Raw genomic sequence first — 19,010 nt, 5'->3', positions numbered from 1 at the left:
TAATAGTGACGCTGTGTGACAGGTGACGCTGACTGTAATAGTGAAAATGGTACAGGTGATCAGGACCATACTACTGCTTTTATTCATATTCATGACAAATACTGTAATGACGATCAGTCTACTGCTTATGATGTTAATAGCTATAATGGTGGATGTTCAGGTAACTACTAACAAACTACTATCACGTCACGTGAGCTCATGGGGAGTTAGAAAGATGTTGTTCGAAGTTCTCCCATAAATCCCATAACATAGTAGGCGATTCTGTTCACGATAGCTTCACTGCCCTCATGTCACGTGGCGTGTTAGTAGTGTGTTTCTACCTTTAGAGTCTTTGGTATTTGAGCCTTTTCTATTTCTCTAGTCTATATTTGTAGGTCTATTAATTGGGGCTTGAATATTGATGGAATTGGTGATACGGTAGGTCACACAATTGAGCTCTTGCAGTAGCTTTCGGATACGCCCGATATTTAAATTGTCCAATCCGAAATCGATTTGGAGATTGTGGCAGAATAAAGAGATATTACGATTACGAATAAAGAGGTCTTTGGAAATCCCCGCAGAAGCGAGCGAAATAATGAAACGAAAAAGGTGAAATAATTTCCAAATGTAACAAATTTGCATCTCGGCGAGCTCCTTGGATTTGCATACAAATGAGTTTCAATCTGTGTTAAGGTACAAAATGTGTGTTAAGGTACTTGGATACAGTGTACACTCTCCTGTACTTAGTGAGGTTCAAATGATTTCTCCTTAACCCTTAACCCCTTCGGGCAAAGATTGTGTTGATTGAAAAATTGGCAAAAAGGGCAATATTTGAGTAGGAATCCGCAGGTCAGTTAGTGCCCTTTTTTCAGAATGAGGCTTAGTAGATGTAGTAGGTATAAAATGAGGCTTTATTCGTAAAATAATAATACAAATAAATAAAATTGTTTGTATAAAATGAGGCTTAGCAGACCTAGTACAAAATGTGTTGTTCGAAGTTCTCCCATAAATCCCATAACATAGTAGGCGATTCTGTTCACGATAGCTTCACTGCCCTCATGTCACGTGGCGTGTCAGTGTGTTTCTACCTTTAGAGTCTTTGGTATTTGAGCCTTTTGAAGAGGTCTATTTCTCTAGTCTATATTTGTAGGTCTATTAATTGGGGCTTGAATATTGATGGAATTGGTGATACGGTAGGTCACACAATTGAGCTTTTGCAGTAGCTTTCAGATACGCTCGATATTTAAATTGTCCAATCCGAAATCGATTTGGAGATTGTGGCAGAATAAAGAGATATTACGATTTCGAATAAAGAGGTCTTTCGAAATCCCCGCAGAAGCGAGCGAAATAATGAAACGAAAAAGGTGAAATAATTTCCAAATGTAACAAATTTGCATCTCGGCGAGCTCCTTGGATTTGCATACAAATGAGTTTCAATCTGTGTTAAGGTACAAAATGTGTGTTAAGGTACTTGGATACAGTGTACACTCTCCTGTACTTAGTGAGGTTCAAATGATTTCTCCTTAACCCTTAACCCCTTCGGGCAAAGATTGTGTTGATTGAAAAAATTGGCAAAAAAGGGCAATATTTGAGTAGGAATCCGCAGGTCAGTTAGAGGGTTAGAGCCCTTTTTTCAGAATGAGGCTTAGTAGATGTAGTAGGTATAAAATGAGGCTTTATTTGTAAAATAATAATACTAATAATAAAAAAAATTGATTGTATAAAATGAGGCTTAGCAGACCTAGTACAAAATGAGGCTTAGCAGACCTAGTACAAATTGAAGCTTAGCAGACCTAGTACAAAATGAGGCTTAGCATTAGCAGGTCTAGTACAAAATGAGGCTTAGCAGGCCTAGTACAAAATGAGGCTTAGCAGGCCTAGTACAAAATGAGGCTTAGAAGACCTAGTACAAAATGAGGCTTAGCAGACCTAGTACAAAATAAGGCTTAGCAGGCCTAGTACAAAATGAGGCTTAGCAAGCCTAGTACTTAAGGCATTAACTAAGAGTGATTGGGATCTCTTCGTGTGTCGCTTCGTGTGAAGACCTTAGTTATTAAGGTGTGTATAAACATAGTTGACCGGCCGTTGATGAATCTCTGTTATCGAGGCAGTGTGGACGGTTCAGTCGACATCGATCGATGGCCGGTCGACTATGTGTGGACACACCTTTAAAAGAGCGACGTCATACAAAATGAGGCTTAGCAAGCCTAGTACTTAAGGCATTAACTAAGAGTGATTGGGATCTCTTCGTGTGTCGCTTCGTGTGAAGACCTCAGTTATTAAGGTGTGTACAAACATAGTTGACCGGCCGTTGATGAATCTCTGTTTTCGAGGCAGTGTGGACGGTGGTTCAGTCGATATCGATCGATGGCCGGTCGACTATGTGTGGACACACCTTTAAAAGAGCGACGTCAAAAACCCCTGAAAGTCAAAGTGTGGACGGTTCAGTCGACATCGATCGATGGCCGGTCGACTATGTGTGGACACACCTTTAAAAGAGCGACGTCAAAAACCCCTAAAGTCAAAGTTTCTCGGACACGATGAGTTAGAATTCTCGGACCTCGACCAAGACAGGGTTAACCGAACCTATCCTAGATTCGAATGAAACAATTGCGCTCAACGTCGCTCTGAGTAATCTTTAAGAGTCCGTGGTCTCATTTCTTTAAAGATCAGAGGTAACGAAATATAAAATGGAAGGAAAAAAAATAGTCAATGTTGACTTATACTTGACGCTAGAGTAACAATCACCACGGTAGTGTACGCTACAGGGTCTGTGAGGTTCTTGCTGGATACCCTCGCGATTGCCACGACGATGTTCATGATAAGATGCGGGATTGTTCATGCTAAGAAGTGATATTGTTCAAGAAAGTGATGTATTGTTCATGTTTCATGTTAAGAATAGAATGGAATATACATACCTTGTTTATCCTGCTTGAATGAGACTAAAATGTCCCTTTACCCCAGCAGTCTAAACAACGTCTCGGTTATTTTAGTGGTATTTGGTATTTTCCTTGCTAAGAAGCGATATCTTAATGTCTCTTTTAAAGGTGCTGCCATGATCTCATTAGAGGTGCCGAAGTGTGCCTCTAGAAAATAGAAAGATTGGCGGTCACAGATTTTGTTTGTAAAGTTGATGAAGGTGAAAATAGGTTTGGTTGTTGGAAAGACGGGGTAATAAAAATTGATTTGAAATGAAAATTTTAAGGGGGTTTTCCACAATAATTGTTCTGTTTCCTATCGATATAAGAAGAAGCTTGAAAGCACCGATTTTCAATTGCCTAGATCCCTTTTATTGATTTGGTGAATAGCAAAGTTTTATTTTGAGAGTTTGGAGAGATGAAAGTGGGTGTGAAATTATTTACATAATTGGTATTTGTGAGAAAGCCTGTTGAGAAGATGTCTTTTGTCTGATTTACTCGTAACTTGGGTACCTTGATCAGTTCCATCAATAAATCTAAAGTTGTATTTAGATTTCATGTAAGAAATTGCAATACCCAACTATTCCTCGTGTATGATTTTGCTGCATGGTATTTATTTGCCATTCCTCCTATGTTGTGTCCATATATCACACAAATACCATTAGAACAGCACCAATATACACATTAGACTTGCATAAATCTCCACTCACCAAATGTCAGACGAATTAAACTGTACCCAGACTACAATTAGCCGTTACTTTACCACAGCAACACTACAGATCTGATTGATTTACTCCAACAGTTCCAATCTGTTACACTTACACAAACACACTAAACGTATTTTATCTCACCTTGTATATACCTTCAATGTATTTAATAATAAAAAAAATCTAGGTATTTAGTTCACGCAAATGTAGTAGGTGGAACAACAGCGCTTGGAAGTGTGTTTTATATGAAATCTCTCTGATATAGAAGTTGACTTATTGTGAACGTATTCGTTATGTGATTGCTTTGCCTGTGTTTGTTCTAAATTCTGAATCTACTTTAGCAGCACCAATTGTAATCGTTCCTACTCTATCCGATTTGCTAAGGTCTCCCCTCTAATTGGTCAATGCCTTCTGGTGGTACCTCAGTTGCTTGACTAATTTTGCTGCAATTGTGCTCTTTTATGCAGACCGTTTGTTGCAAGCATTTTTGTTTTTGATGCAATCGTTTTGACCGGACGCTTTATAAGTAGATTTAGGTTTTGTGAGTAGGAGTTTGATTGTCTCTTTGTTATCTGGATCAATTGTTTAGCATTTGTTGTCGATTGAGGGATAAGCTGTTGGACAGAGGTGAATGTTGTCTCAATGTGTGTCACAGGTCTCAACCTATAGTACATCGATGGTGGTCTAAGAGTGCTGTCTCGAAAGTGTTTCAAAATAGACATAGTTAACAATAAATACTCTGAGAATTCAAATAATCCCTTCTCATGTCGATTGACAGGAAAGATTTGAAGACGCACCGGAGCGAGACACCCGAACAAAAAGATCATCTCAGAAATGGGTCCAAAGTTTGTGTCAGTATTGGAGTTGGAGTTTCTAAACTGAACGAGGTTATTTGAAAGTTTCTCTAAATGAAAGCACCGGACTTCTTTCTCCAACGCGTCAATGTTTTCATTTCACATATTGTGTGTATTGTTTTGAATGCATGGCTAATGGTTGTGGCCTGGTAAAGAGAAATTATATGATGAATTGGATGTTGTGCTGTGCTCCGGAGAGAGATGTGTTCTGTGTTGATGAAGATTGTTTCAATTTCTTTCACCAGACCGTCGCTTGTCGTCGCAAGATTGTCGAGAAAGTAAGGTTTTGGTTTAGATTAGTTTTTTACTTGGGTTTTGTTTTCGATTCTTCGCGTAACATGATGTTCAGTTGTTTTCACCTTTTCACTATGTGTCGTGATGATGCGATGCTCAAGTAAAGCAATCTAGGAAGATCTTATGAACTAGTTAAATCTTTAAGTAGATCAACAACAAAGTGAACGGTTTGCCACGATTCATTTTGGATATTTTGGCCGTGTGTCACGGACCGTGTGTAGTTGTGTACCATACTCTTGACTTTTTTATATTTTTCGAAAAATTTCCAAATCCTTTTTCTTCTAATCTCTTGATCGACATAAATTGAAATAGGTCATAATATTTGCCCTTCTTTGTATAAATCCTTTTTAACAAAAAATCTATATCATCCCTGCCACAATGAAATATTTTCTTCTCTCGAGAGAAAATTCTGGGACAGAAGAAGACTGGGTCACAAATTTTCTATCCCGAAACGCTTTTAGGCTGCGGAACGAAAACAGTGTTCCTCTATCTTTCTGTACATCGGCTGCAGAAAAGGCCTATTCTGCGCAAGGCCTAGTTTTTGACAGCCTCAAGTACACAAGGCGTAGGCAAATTTTCGCAGTGAGAGTGAAAAGACCAGGAGTTCCCCCTTGAATACACGTTGAGCAATTTTGTACTCGATGGAATTTTCATGTGCTGACAACATTTTGACCTATTTAGAAGAGGGAATTTTGATAGAATGTACACATATCGAGGGTTCTGCTTCTGCAAAGCTGCTCTGAACGAGTGGGTCTCGTTCTTCAAATCTTCAGGTTCAAAAATCGGGCCGATTCTCTTGTTTGCTTTCCCAAATGTCTGGGTTCTGACTTCTGAATTGTACGGAGCAAGTTCTACTGTTTGTCGCTTATATTATCTACTTTTAGTTTGAAGTTAATATCTCCACAGTAGTTGTGGTCAAGTCGCTGCGTTCGCGTTTACGTACCCAGTGATTGAATTGTATTGCATTCATTATTCTAATAAAGAATTCAGTAGGTTTCCTACCGATATTAAACCGTATCGACGTGTTCGCCAGGTTCTCGAGTTCTCGACGATAATATGAAACTATCGACACTCGCCACGATCAGTTGATCAATTTGGCCAACTCCACAGGTGGTGCTTGCATTATCAAGTGTAATTTCTCCAACAGTGGTTGCACACTCGTTGCAGAAACCGTACACTTATCGTAGATATACAGAAATGCAATAACTGTTCCATTCGGTTCAGCTACTGAACCTCGACGTACTGTAAACTTTACGCCACCCGACATTAAAGTAGTCATAATATTTTCAGATATGAAGTTTACGAGCTCAGACAGTGAGGTCCCCTAGGTTATGTTCTAGGCACGTACGCCAAGAGAGGTATTGAGGGGTCAGTCCAAAGGTTGACCTTCCCAAAGTTGATTGAAGGATAACGTTCTTCTGTAAACGTTTCCTTATTTTCAAGAGTAGATTCTCGATTGACATTGCATTGCCGAGTCCTTACTTAGGTTAAACTTTCACTAGATTTTGCTACTTCCTTTTGATTTGGATCGCCCTTGCTTTCTGTTCTATGATCGATGGTTATAGTCTTCCGAATGTCGATCGCAATTCGGATATGAGGGACCTTTCTTGTCTTGAAAATTCTGTTGCCATAGTGCCCATATTCCCGTGGTAAACTTATTCTTTCAGTCTCTCATGAAATCCATTTTGAAACTTGTTACCCCCTTTACGTTGACCCTCATGTATCAATTTCACCAATTCTCTAAGACCCACCCAAAGCTCTTTCTAATTCTACAAGTCCCTGCTTCCCCCTTTTCAGTTATGGCCTGATGGGATCTGCTCACACAGGATGTAAGCTCGTTTCACTTCACCATTAACTTGCAGACTGGAAGACCCAATAGAACAGGTGCCGACGTCTTACAACTGACGGATGCAGCCAAAGTTGTGCTCTGATTTCCAATGGGGGTCATCTATCAAGGTTTTGTATCCGAAACCATCAGGCTTCAAATTTAACGAACTGAATCCAACCGATTCTTGGTTGAATCGACCAGTTTTCACCCTGTCAGTTTGTTTTGCGTTTGGTGAATGATGCTTTTTTGAAGATGTTCTTTTAAGAACTTTCACAAGTTCGTCATCAGATTGCTTGGATTTTTCATCTTTTCAGTATAATCTTCGTACAGTGGTTCATGGTCGACAACTTCTTCCAATATTGTTTTCTAAATTAGAAGTAGATCATGATTTGGTCCAAGTGTGTTCATACATTGTTGATTCCCTTTTGGTCCCACAACCCACATCGCCCACACTGCGTTTTAATTCCACCGTTTTCATCTCAGATTTGTTTCACATGACTCACGGAATGACCAAATCATTAGTCCCATGTACACTGAGAATGTTGAGATGATTCCATACACTGAGAAATGTTCAATGTTGATTTTTGTCCGAAACTAGAATATCAAATTTTGATATTGGGAACGAATTTTTTGTTCAATTCCGACCGAACATATGAGGTCCGCTCTAATTGTGTTGGCCGCCACGAGAGAGAATGAATTCAATGTCAACAATAATGTACCTCGCCGTATAGAGGGAGGTAATCTAGAGTTCACAGCGAGAATTGAACAGGGCAACCCTGCCATGAATGCGTACGTTCAGGACTTAGTTTAGAGCAAACCTCTCCTCTCTGAACCTCGTGACTGTGTACTTCGTAAAAACTTCGCCAGTTTTTTTCCTCTATCCTAAATGCACGAGTTTTTTGTGTCCTAAAAAATCCGGCTTTTTGCTCTAAATTGAGGTGAAATAGGCTCTCTTCTCCAATTGTTCAACGCTAAATTTTCCTAATCAAAATTTAAACCCTTCTCTTTTGGACGAAACCTTTTTCGGCTCCAGCTCCTCGACTAAATTTGTGCTCACGTTCTCTGGATTTTGTGGATTTTTTGGAGTTTTTCGTACAAATTTGAGTGTGAATTTGTGATATTTTTTTCTCTTTTTCATTATTGATATTTATCAAGGAAATAATTTAGATACCTATTTTTTATTTATTTATTTATCCCAACTTGTGTGCATTTATAAGATTTTGATAGATTTTATTTTCAAAGTCTTTTTTACAATCAAAATTATAGTTGTTTTTCTTTTACATTCTAATGTTATCTGATAAGGATTTGTTTCAATTGTGTGTAAATACTTTTTGTATAAAAATATGTGTTATAATTGTAACATAAACCGGACTTTACACTAAAATTTAAAATCAAACCCTCCTAAACCAATGATATCTAAAAAATTAAAATAATTTTGCTAAAATTTATTGATTAATTGGAAAAATATACATTATTTTTCCACCAAAAATATATAAGAAATACAAGATTTTAATATTTAAATAAATCTAAAATTAAATAAATAAAATAATAATTAAGCTAATCTAATTTTTTGAGTGAGTGGTGTGTGTGGTGGTTTATTTCTCCCCCTCGTTTTATAAACGGTGGTCATTGTGGATTACTCAAATCGATTTCCGAAATTACAGCTGCAACTGGATCCATGTTTTAGAATGGCTTTGGCCAGGTAAGCAAAAAAAAAAAAAAACGTGGCAAATGTTCTCCTCGATGATCTCCCATTGAGGGGTCAAAGTCTGGGACATGTGCACTGAAGAGGTTATTGAAATTTTCAGCTTTTAACTTCCTTTTACCCTCTTCTGTGTTTTCAATTGATATTTAAATTTTAATTCTTCATTTTACTTTTTATAAGCTTTACTCTTTTAGTGATGATTAGTCCTACGTGTCCATTGAAGGCATTAACCAGATGCGCTTAAGAAAATTTGGAAACTTCGAGCTACTTCTCAACCAAACCAATCTGATCCCAGTTACCCCTTACCTTAAATTAGAAAGTGTTGGAGACACAATGGAGAAAGGTATTCACTGGTTTTGGAGTTACCTTGGTGTCCTCTGGATTTCTAAAGGCAGGTAGATAGAAAGTGGAAATGGCCAAAGGGCTTCTTGGAACATTTCCTTTTGAAAGAAAAAAATCACCTAAATGGGAATGTGTATTAGGTCTTAGGTCTGACCACAGGAAATCAAATACAGACCAAGGATTTGTTGGCAAACCTGAAAAGACTAGAAAATCAATAATCGTCGCCCCTGACTGAGCAAGAGAAGGCAAAGAATAAGACCATAAACCGAACATAAGTCACTAACAATACTATTGTCAACATTTTCCAGTTGATATCCAATTCAATGCTGACAACATCAATGCTACTAATGCCAAAGTATCAGGATGAGTTGTTGATGGTTGCGGATTATCATGCCTGTTGCTCAGTGCGAACTTATCAGACAGCCACGTGCTTTATCTGAACTGTTTGAAACGTGTCTCATCAAACTTCTAATCTCACATGGAGAACATGAGATTCAAAGAATCGTGAATTATCAATCGACAAACACTATGAGAATGGAGTATTTGGAGTATAGACCTCCAAAGGATCAAAATTTTCGAATGTCCGTTTTTAGTGCCAAAACACGTTTTGAGGTCCCTAAAGCCCAAGTCCAAAGTCTGTCTGTAAACAAAATATGTCGAGAACTTTGGAAACTTGAAATTTGGTATGCAGCTCTCAAATATGACAAGGCAGCGGTTAGCGGTATTTTGACCACTTTCTGGAGATTTTCGGCTCTTCTGACTAAACGGTTAACAGGATAGGGAAAATCGTGTGATGTTCACAGCAGACTTTTTTGCTTCAACATTTAAGCGAGCACTTTGAGTGTATTATGAACCTGGAGAGGTCCAATTAGGTTGCACACAAACACACACACTTCCCCCCACAAGTTTCACTTGTTGCAGCTTGAATCATCGCCGTTTAGCGTTTTAGCACACGAATTTGTACGTAAAGTCCGGGATGTAAAGTGAAATGTTAAGATTGTTGATAGAATAGAATATACCTTGTTTATCCTGCTGGGATGAGACTGAAAAGTCCTTTTAGCCCCGCAGTCTAACCACAAGGTCTTTTGTATTTTGCTTTACCCTAGCAGTAAGCTATTACTTACTATGTTCAAATTCTCAAACAATGCTGAGGATAATTAGCGTTTTAGTAGGGATGGGCGATATATATCGATATTTCCGAATATCGATATTTTACTTTCGATATATCGATATCGGAAATATCGACATTTTTATAAATATCGCCCATCCCTACGTTTTAGCACACGAATTTGGACGTAAAGTCCGGGATGCACAGTGCATGAAATGTTAAGATTATTGATAGAATAGAATATACCTTGTTTATCCTGCTGGGATGAGACTGAAAAGTCCTTTTAGCCCCGCAGTCTTACAACTTACATTTTGCTTTACCCTAGCAGTAAGCTATTACTTACTGTGTTCTAATTCTCAAACAATGCCGAGGATAAAATTCCATGCCTCAGCTGGGATTGAACCCACGCCTTCCTGATTTGCAGGCGAGCGTCTTGACCACTGCATCATCGAGTCAAGTGGTGCACCACGGACCGGTGCACGGTGCAGTGGTGCACTTTACGAGTTGCACATTTCCACAGTGCAAGCCACGGTGTAAAATATATTTATTGTTCTTCAAACTCATTAAAAAACATGAAACAGATGAAGACATTTATGTAAACATTGCCTCATACTCCATGGTGATGCGCAGAGACGTGTTGCGAACGCCAAGTAAAGGTAGAAACACACTATCATCCACGTCACGTCAGGTCACAAGAGTCAGAAAGATGTAGTTCAAAGTTTTCCTATAATATTGTAGGTAATTTATTGCCAAATACACTGGCAATAATCTTGTGGAAGTTGGCTTTCGCAAGAGACTTACTCGTATTATGTGTTTAAAATACAGAAAATCACAGAAAAGTCTCTTGCGCAATATTTATTGCCGGTGGACACTTAGGTTTACGGTTAAAGGTGTGTCCACACATAGTGGACGGCTGACCGACCATCAAATACACTGGCAATAATCTTGTGGAAGTTGGCTTTCGCAAGAGACTTACTCGTATTATGTGTTTAAAATACAGAAAATCACAAAAAAGTCTCTTGCGCAATATTTATTGCCGGTGGACACTTAGCTTTACGGTTAAAGGTGTGTCCACACATAGTGGACGGCTGACCGACCATATTTGGATAAAAAAAAAGAAAAAAAAAAAAAAAAAAAAAAAAAAAAAAAAAAGTGTCCATACAAGAGCTGCTGAGATTGCAGACAATAATGCTTATTGAGCGTACTGTCTGGTTGAAGAAGACAACCAAAAATCCTAAATGAGCCATATTGACTTTCAGAACCTATTTGGTGCACTAATAAGACGTGATGATATCTCTAAACAAAGTAGATGATACATCACCCGACGATGATACCAAGGTGAACCAACATTCAATTCTCAAATACCAAAACCTTCAATGCTCCAATGCTCGTACCATCTTCAGGTATTCCTACAACAGGTGTATAAACAACTTCCTCATACTAAACCTTGAGCATATTTTTGGAAAGGTAAGAACCATCATCACCAGAAGACAAAAGGGATCTGGAAGGCCAAGCCAAGGGTCTAGCCGGAGGAGTTTTGTCCAAGGTTGTGTTGTAGGGGTGTTTTGTGTGTCTGCTCTGGGGAGGTTGATGCACTTTTGCTTCTTTGTCCCTTTGTAGGGGTTTTGCTCGTCCCTTTTGTCAGTTTGTTGTATAAATTACCTCGAGGGCTGAAATTTTTGAAGGGGTGGACAGTGAGTGGCTTTTTTATCGAGTTTTTGAAGTAGTGGGGCTAATTTTTTACCTATACGTGTAATGTTGCATCTGTTGTGATTTTCATGGATAATCCCTTGATAAGAGCGATGATGACAGATTTTTCAATATTGTTGGTAAACAATAATAAATTAATAGTTTAAATTCAAACCAGGCCTCTTGGTTTGGATTCATTTAGCATTGTTGCATAATATTTGTTCTCTTGCAAATTTTGAATGTATTGTATGGTTTGTTTGCCATGTTGAGTGATGTTATAGGAGCATTCCTATGGTTCCTCAGGCGTTTTATTCCCAGTTGTTCGTACATCTTCTAGGATTGGATAATATATATTATTCTAGGACTAGGATTAGACATTTTCTATTCGCGGCCAAAAGTTCCTGCCCTTTTGGGGCCCTTAATTAAAATTCACCTTGAGGCACTTTCGATTACCTGACTAGATCCTATAGGGTTGCCAGTTGCCTGTACATCATCGCGTTGCCATGTGGCATGATAGTGTATTTATTTCTTTCACCTTTATCATATGTTATGGACAAGGTCAGCGTCGAGATATAAATAGGAACATGAAACTCCACAGTACACGTTACGTGAAATATTGAAATGAAATTTGAACAATATTTTTTTTCCAATTTGACTCGTGATTACATTGTAGAAAAGTGAAATGCATGAGCAAGTCAGCTTGAATGTTATCTTGAAAGTGAGAATGTAGGAAGTGTTTTCCCCAGTTCATTACATTGGTTTCCCATGTCCAGAGTTCGGACTTTGCCTTGAGTTTTCTTTGACCTTTGGACTTGATTCTTTTTCTTTCTTTTTTACATGGTTGTAATGAACAAGGAAGAAAAACCTCCTATTAAGTAATTCTTAGACAAGTAGGTGTGTAATGTGTATTGTAGCCTTTAAAGATCACATAACTTATCAGAATTATCAGTACAGCAGTCACCAATGATTTTTGTTCTCTACACTACAAATGTTCTATGTTCTTGGTCCTTATTGCCTTATCTGACCCCAAAAGAGGGCATTGCCACACTGCCTAATACAAACTAAAGCACGCTTTGTTGATGTTAGGCGAGAAAAATATTTAGGACAACATTTTGAGGACAAACAAACGAATTGGTGTTCAAGTAACATTTTAGTAATAGTGTATTGTCTACAAATAATCAGCAAGTTGAGTGAATCATTTTAATTGTTGATGGACAAATGAGTCATTGAATAAATTGGACTGATTATTGAAGCCATGAAGCCTAAACGTGAGAAAGTTCGAGAGAAAGTACGGTCAATAAAAGAAGTACGAGGAAAATGAAAAAGAATGAGGAAAATACGATTATTAATATTTAAGAAAACTTAACTGAAGTTGACATTTTCACTTTTAAATTCTCCGTAATAAATACACAAAATTATCTGTATACAAACATTATCTGTTAAGGTCATCGAAAAAGCTCAGATATTGTTTCCGGGCATCCAAGGGGGTTGTAAACTCCTAACAACGTAAGATATGTGGCATGCCTATCTTACGGACACGGAAAACAAGCAAACCCTGGAATTTTACTCAAGTATTTAGATTTTAGATTCAGATACTAGGATTTTGTAAAAATGTCCTTATGCGGGGCAACTCCTGATTCTAGTTATCAATCAATATCATTTAGTTCAATATGAAGAGAGTACAGAGTTCCGGATTTTTATGTCCTCTTCCTCTTTAGTCTAACCTCAGTGTAAGTGCATCCCTTTCTCCTATGCGGGTTTCTCCTTTCATTCTGGCAGAGGCGGTAGTGAAAGTACTTTCAGTGATAAGACGGATCTTATCAGTGAAATGTCTCGGTGTGATGAATGTGTTGTGGCTTCCTTGTTGTAATACCAATGTTATGAAATGCGAAACGGGAGTTTAGATGGTCGAGAGATGGGTCGAAAATTGGACGAGGAAAAATGATGGATAGTCAAGTGGGAGGCAAAGATCGTCACATGTGGTCTATTGTACAGTACACTCAATATTAGGAATATTTTCAGGAATAGTACGATATAACACAGACACACTTGATTCATTAATGGCTGGAGCCACAATTTGAGATATGTGAAAACTTATGGCTTTATTTTTAATCCAAAAGGTTTTCTTCCTAAGAAGACACCTTCATTGCAGGTATCTCAAATCGAAATTCTTCAAGCAACAACCAATATGTAGGGATACCACTTCTTATTTGAAATGGGACCAAAGTAATACCGAGTTAGCTTTTCAATTTCCACTTTCCAATGCCTCAAGTCTTTTTCTGTTTCACCATATGGCGTGTAAAAGCAGTCCCCCCCTCAAACATATCCACCCTTCTAATGACTTCTTATTTTAATTTCTTCATTTTCCTTTTTAAACGACTACCGATATTTTCGTCTTTTATCTTGAACAGTTCTTAACCCCATAAAATAAACGATCGAAGCACTTCCGGATTTCTTCCTTTTTTTTTTTTTCAGGAATAGTAGGATATAACACATACACACTTGATTCATTAATGGCTGGAGCCACAATTTGAGATATGTGAAAACTTGTGGTTTTGTTTTTAATCCAAAAGGTTTTCTTCCTAAGAAGACACCTTCTTTGCAGGTATCTCAAATCGAAACTCTTCAAGCAACAACCAATATGTAGGGATACCTTATTTGAATTGGGACCAAAGTAATACCGAGTTAACTTTTCAATTTCCACTTTCCAATGCCTCAAGTCTTTTTCTGTTTCACCATATGGCGTGTAGAAGCAGTCCCCCCTCAAACATATCCACCCTTCTAACGACTTCTTATTTTAATTTCTTCATTTTCCTTTTTAAACGACTACCGATGTTTTCGTATTTTATCTTGAACAGTTCTTAACCCCAAAAATAAACGATCGAAGCACTTCCGGATTTCGTCCTCTCTTAGCTGAAAAAGAAATTTCTCAAGATATCCGAATTTACATTTTCCCCCCTTTTTTGTAACGTAAGGATCTGCTTTCGAAACAAACAGGGACATATGAGAGAAAATGAATGGGGTGGGTATAGGAAAGGGTGGGGTTGTATATTTTTTAGTGTTTTTATTTGGGAACTAATGATTTATTTTCGGGCGTTTTATTTTCAATCTTCATTCATTAGGGTTGAAGTTCCTCTACAAGTCTATACTGTAGCTACATCTTCCAAATAAGAATAAGAACTTTGAGTCGATCAGTCGACTTCTACAGTTGAAAATCTTGAGAGGAAGAAGGAAAGCCTTTTGATGTACGTTTTATTTCCAATCGGAGAAATTTGCATATATATCCAGAATTTCCAATGGAAGGAACTTTCATGTGTGCCATTTTTGAGTTCATGGTGGTAATCCATGTGATCAATGTTTTCTTCAGGACGCTAGACGCGTGGAAAATTTGTGCTCCCAAGTTTCGTGTAAAACTTCTTCCGTCTACATTTGCAGATCTGTGTATGTAGTTGTAGATGCACCAAACCCCCAGATATTGTAGAAAAGTACCCGGATTATGGATTCTCGGATTAGTATCCCAATGGGTAGGTATCCAACCAGATTACGAACACATTTATCATCTCGTTCGGACACAGGTGTGTCTGTCGCTTTTGTTCAGAGATGGTTGCTGCCCTTGGCGGTATTTTGACCGCTTTTGGACAGATTTCGACCGTTTTTTGGCGGTTTTCAGCTATAGCGACATAAAGGTTAGAGATATTGTAAAAGAACACTCAAATAAGCATAATTCAATAGGATAAGGAAAGTCGTGTGATGTTCACACCAGATTTTTGAGTTCATGGTGGTAATCCATTCCACTTGAGATTATGTATGTATATGCAATCAATTGTACATTGTACACGCTATGTGACAATGGGTATGTATTAGAGGACCTATATCTACCTGTAGGAAAAGAGATAGAAAATGAGAAAAATTAACATTATTTATTTATTTTTTTGTTTGTTGAGAAAAACAATTTTTTTATTGTATAAAATTAAGAAACAAACAAAAAAACAAAATTTTAAGTAATTTGCTAAGAGAAAAAAAAGGTTCGTTCAGTGGCCATCTAATACGGAGTATGTCAGACCAACTCACCAGACTAGGGTTTGAACCCAGGACCTCTAGCTTACGAGAATCCACAAATTATTACTTACTTAATTACTACCTATCACGCAATGTGAATTTAACTCTGAATTCTATGAACTCAATGAGAGGGCTGTGCTTGCATTTGGTCTACCAATTTTTCAATTTGGGGGGAAATACTCTTGGTAATTGCCAAACGTAGGTGGAACTCGGGATTCATTAACTTGGAACGCTGTTTTGTCTTGATGTATGAAAAGAGGAAAGATTTTTTTTTCTTTCTTAGGGGTATGTTATATAAAATAGAGACACGATGACTTTTTCCTTACTCACCTCTCGCGGACCACCTGAAACCTTCTCGCGGACCACTAGTGGTCCACGGACCATAGGTTAAGATTGGCTGTCCTAGACAAATACCCCCGGCTAGCTCGCTTACAATATGTTTGATAATATTGACTAATTTTTTCATGTCCTTTTTCATATTTAGGACGAGGGTGACCCAATGTGATGTCGACAATGTCTTTTGTAAATCACCCAACAGTTCTTGGGGGATATGGTGTATCTCACGAATAGCAGGGGATTCATAGAGTAATCCTTGGAATGTTGAAATATTCATCTTTTGCGCTTCCAATATGATAAAATTAATGTATATCTTGTACTCCAATATTAATTTGTTAATGTCCGTTTGCAAATGTTGACTTGAAGAATCCCCATCGTCAAATCTAGTTTTTTGTGTAATAGAGTAATTCAAGATCTATTAAGAGGTGTGTAAATTTGGGTCGTCCCCTTCACTTTGTTCCACGCTTCTGCATACCCCTCGACTGTCTTTGCAAAGTCTTTTAGATATTAGATTTTGTCTTAGCTCAAGTTTCTGAGGTTTAATAAAGGTTCTTCTTTATGTCTGAAGACGCCTCAGACTGAGCCTGGGTTGGCCTCTTCTCTTGGTCTTCTGTTTCTGGTAGTTGGTCTTCTTGTTCTTTATCATGTTCTTCTTGTGTAGTTTCATATGTTCGCTTATCATATTATACTACAAACTTGTGTAAATTGTAGAATGTCAGGGATTTTCCTTCTTTTTCCTCCCCTCGCCCTGCCCTGTAATTAGCTTTTTCTCCGTGTCTTTTTCTACCTCCTTCTTGTTTGTGTTTGTTCTTCTTCTGTCATTGCCTCCTTGTCATGTTCTTATATTACTTCTTTTTCTTTGTTTTCGTTTGAGTTTTTGTTTCATCATCTGTTTCTTCTTCACATTTTCCTTTGTTTCTGTTTTGTTATCGCAAGTCACTTATCTCCTAGACAAATACCTAGCTCGCTTACAATATGTTTGATAATGTTGAGTAATTTTTTCCATGTCCTCTCATATTTAGGACGAGGGTGACTCAATGTATTGTCGACAATGTCTTTTGTAAATCACCCAACAGTTCTTGTGGGATATGGTGTATCTCACGAATAGGGGGGGATTCATAGAGTAATCCTTGGAATGTTGAAATGTTCATCTTTTGCGCTTCCAATATGATAAAATAATTGTATATCTTGTACTCCAATATTAATTTGTTAATGTCCGTTTGCAAATGTTGACTTGAAGAATCTCCATCGTCAAATCTAGTTTTTTGTGTAATAGAGTAATTCAAGATCTGTTAAGACGTGTGTAAATTTGGTCGTCCCCTTCACTTTGTTCCACGCTTTTGCATACCACTGCACTGCATGTCTTTGCAAAGTCTTTTAGATATTAGATTTTGTCTTAGCTCAAGTTTCTGAGGTTTAATAAAGGTTCTTCGAAAGTTTTAGCAACAAAATTCTCTGCTCTGGTGTTGAAGTCTATATTTATTTCCCATCTCTCATCCACTTAACCTAGTTATTGCTTTTCTTTTACCCTCTTCTGAGTCGACTTTCTTGTGCTCTTCTCTTCCTCTCTTCTGTTATGGCGCTTTTCAATTGACTCTTTTGTAGATGGTGTCCTAATTTGTTTCCTTATTCGCTCTGGAGCTTCTTGAGTGGATTGGATGAGACTCAAGTCTCTTTTATTCCTAGATGCTGTCTCTTGCATCAGATAGTCGAGGGATTTTATCTCTTAAGAGTCTTCGGACCAAATTCTTGGATTTATATTGCTAGCAGCTGGATGAATTGATAATTTTACAGTATTTTAATACACCTATATTCCTAATAATTGTCTTCATGCCGTGTACAATTCAGAAGTCCTTGTTTCTAAATTCAGAAGTCCCAAGAAGAATTTACAAGTACTAAATTCTTCTTTTCAATTGACTCTTTTGTAGATGGTGTCCTAATTTGTTTCCTTATTCGCTCTGGAGCTTCTTGAGTGGATTGGATGAGACTCAAGACTCTTTTATTCCTAGATGCTGTCTCTTGCATCAGATAGTCGAGGGATTTTATCTCTTAAGAGTCTTCGGACCGAATTCTTGGATTTATATTGCTAGCAGCTAGGTGAATTGATAATTTTACAGTATTTTAATACACCTATATTCCTTATAATTGTCTTCATGCCGTGTACAATTCAGAAGTCCTTGTTTCTAAATTCAGAAGTCCCAAGAAGAATTTACAAGTTCTAAATTCTAGCAATCAGAATCCTGAATCTCATTTTTCTTTTCCCCTTTTTGAAGAGCATCTCTATTATGATCATAATATGATGGGATCCACTGAATTGAAGCGATTACTAGTCTTCTGACTAAATCGATTAGGGTACCCGCGACCACCTCTCCTCTTGTCCTTTTCTTGTAATCATCTCTCTCCATTTATATTTCTTAAAAACTATATCATATATTCTCCTTAGAGGGACACGAGTTGTGAAGGGGACACAATGGAGTGACCTGCATTGCACACCGAGAGGTAGTAAAGAGGTCAGGGGTGTGCGAGGCTTCACCTTTCACTCCGTGGACCAGTCACTCTTGACACGTGAAATTTTAATTCTTATTAATGTTCCAACCGAGATCTTCTCGCGTTAATTATTTATCAAATTTTCAACATAGTTCCAAGTGTTCTTGTAACACATACGAAGATGATTTCAATATTTTATTCAAACTTGCTTACCACCTAGTAGTGTATTGGCTGAGGAGATTTAATTATGAAGGTCCATTTTTCAATAACACTTATTCAAACTTGCTTACCACCTAGTAGTGTATTGGCTGAGGAGATTTAATTATGAAGGTCCATTTTTCAATAACACATGTAAAAAATGGCTCTCATTTAGTAGACCTCAATTTGTTCATTCAATTACTCTACATAGCTTTTAAAGTGGTGTGGAGCGTTTTTGGTCTAGTTTAACAATATCTCGGGAACGGTATGAGCTAGGGACTTTAAATTTGGTATGTAGTTCACAAATGTGACAAGGATGCAACTCAAAACGTTTGGTTGAGATAGGTGCTGCGGTTGGCGGTATTTTGACCGTTTTTTTGGCGGTTTTCGACCGTTTTTTGGCGGTTTTCAGCTATACCGACTAAACGGTTAGAGATATTATAAAATTTTAGGGAACAATTAGGATAAGGAAAGTCGTGTGATGTTCACACCAGATTTTTAATTGT

General features: G+C 37.7%; 1 protein-coding gene across 4 annotated transcripts in view; it reads left to right on the top strand.

Annotated features, from left to right (window-relative positions):
* The window catches only part of LOC103505505 (speckle-type POZ protein A), a 144,028-nt gene that overhangs the window by 37,110 nt on the left and 87,908 nt on the right, over window positions 1-19,010 (top strand). The window contains exon 1 of one of the 4 annotated variants that reach the window (XM_026820837.1): window positions 7,379-8,282. The exons of 2 other annotated variants lie outside the window; for them this stretch is intronic. In XM_026820837.1, coding sequence (XP_026676638.1) covers window positions 8,269-8,282 — 14 coding nt within the window. In that variant the 5' untranslated portion in view covers window positions 7,379-8,268. Of the gene's footprint in view, window positions 1-7,378; window positions 8,283-19,010 lie in introns of those variants that run through there. One more of the 4 variants, XM_008469844.3, reaches the window with a different exon arrangement.

This window comes from Diaphorina citri, unplaced genomic scaffold (genome assembly GCF_000475195.1).
Source record: "Diaphorina citri unplaced genomic scaffold, Diaci psyllid genome assembly version 1.1 scaffold179, whole genome shotgun sequence".
Classification (NCBI taxonomy): domain Eukaryota; kingdom Metazoa; phylum Arthropoda; class Insecta; order Hemiptera; family Psyllidae; genus Diaphorina; species Diaphorina citri.
This window is presented reverse-complemented; position numbering and strand designations above follow the sequence as displayed.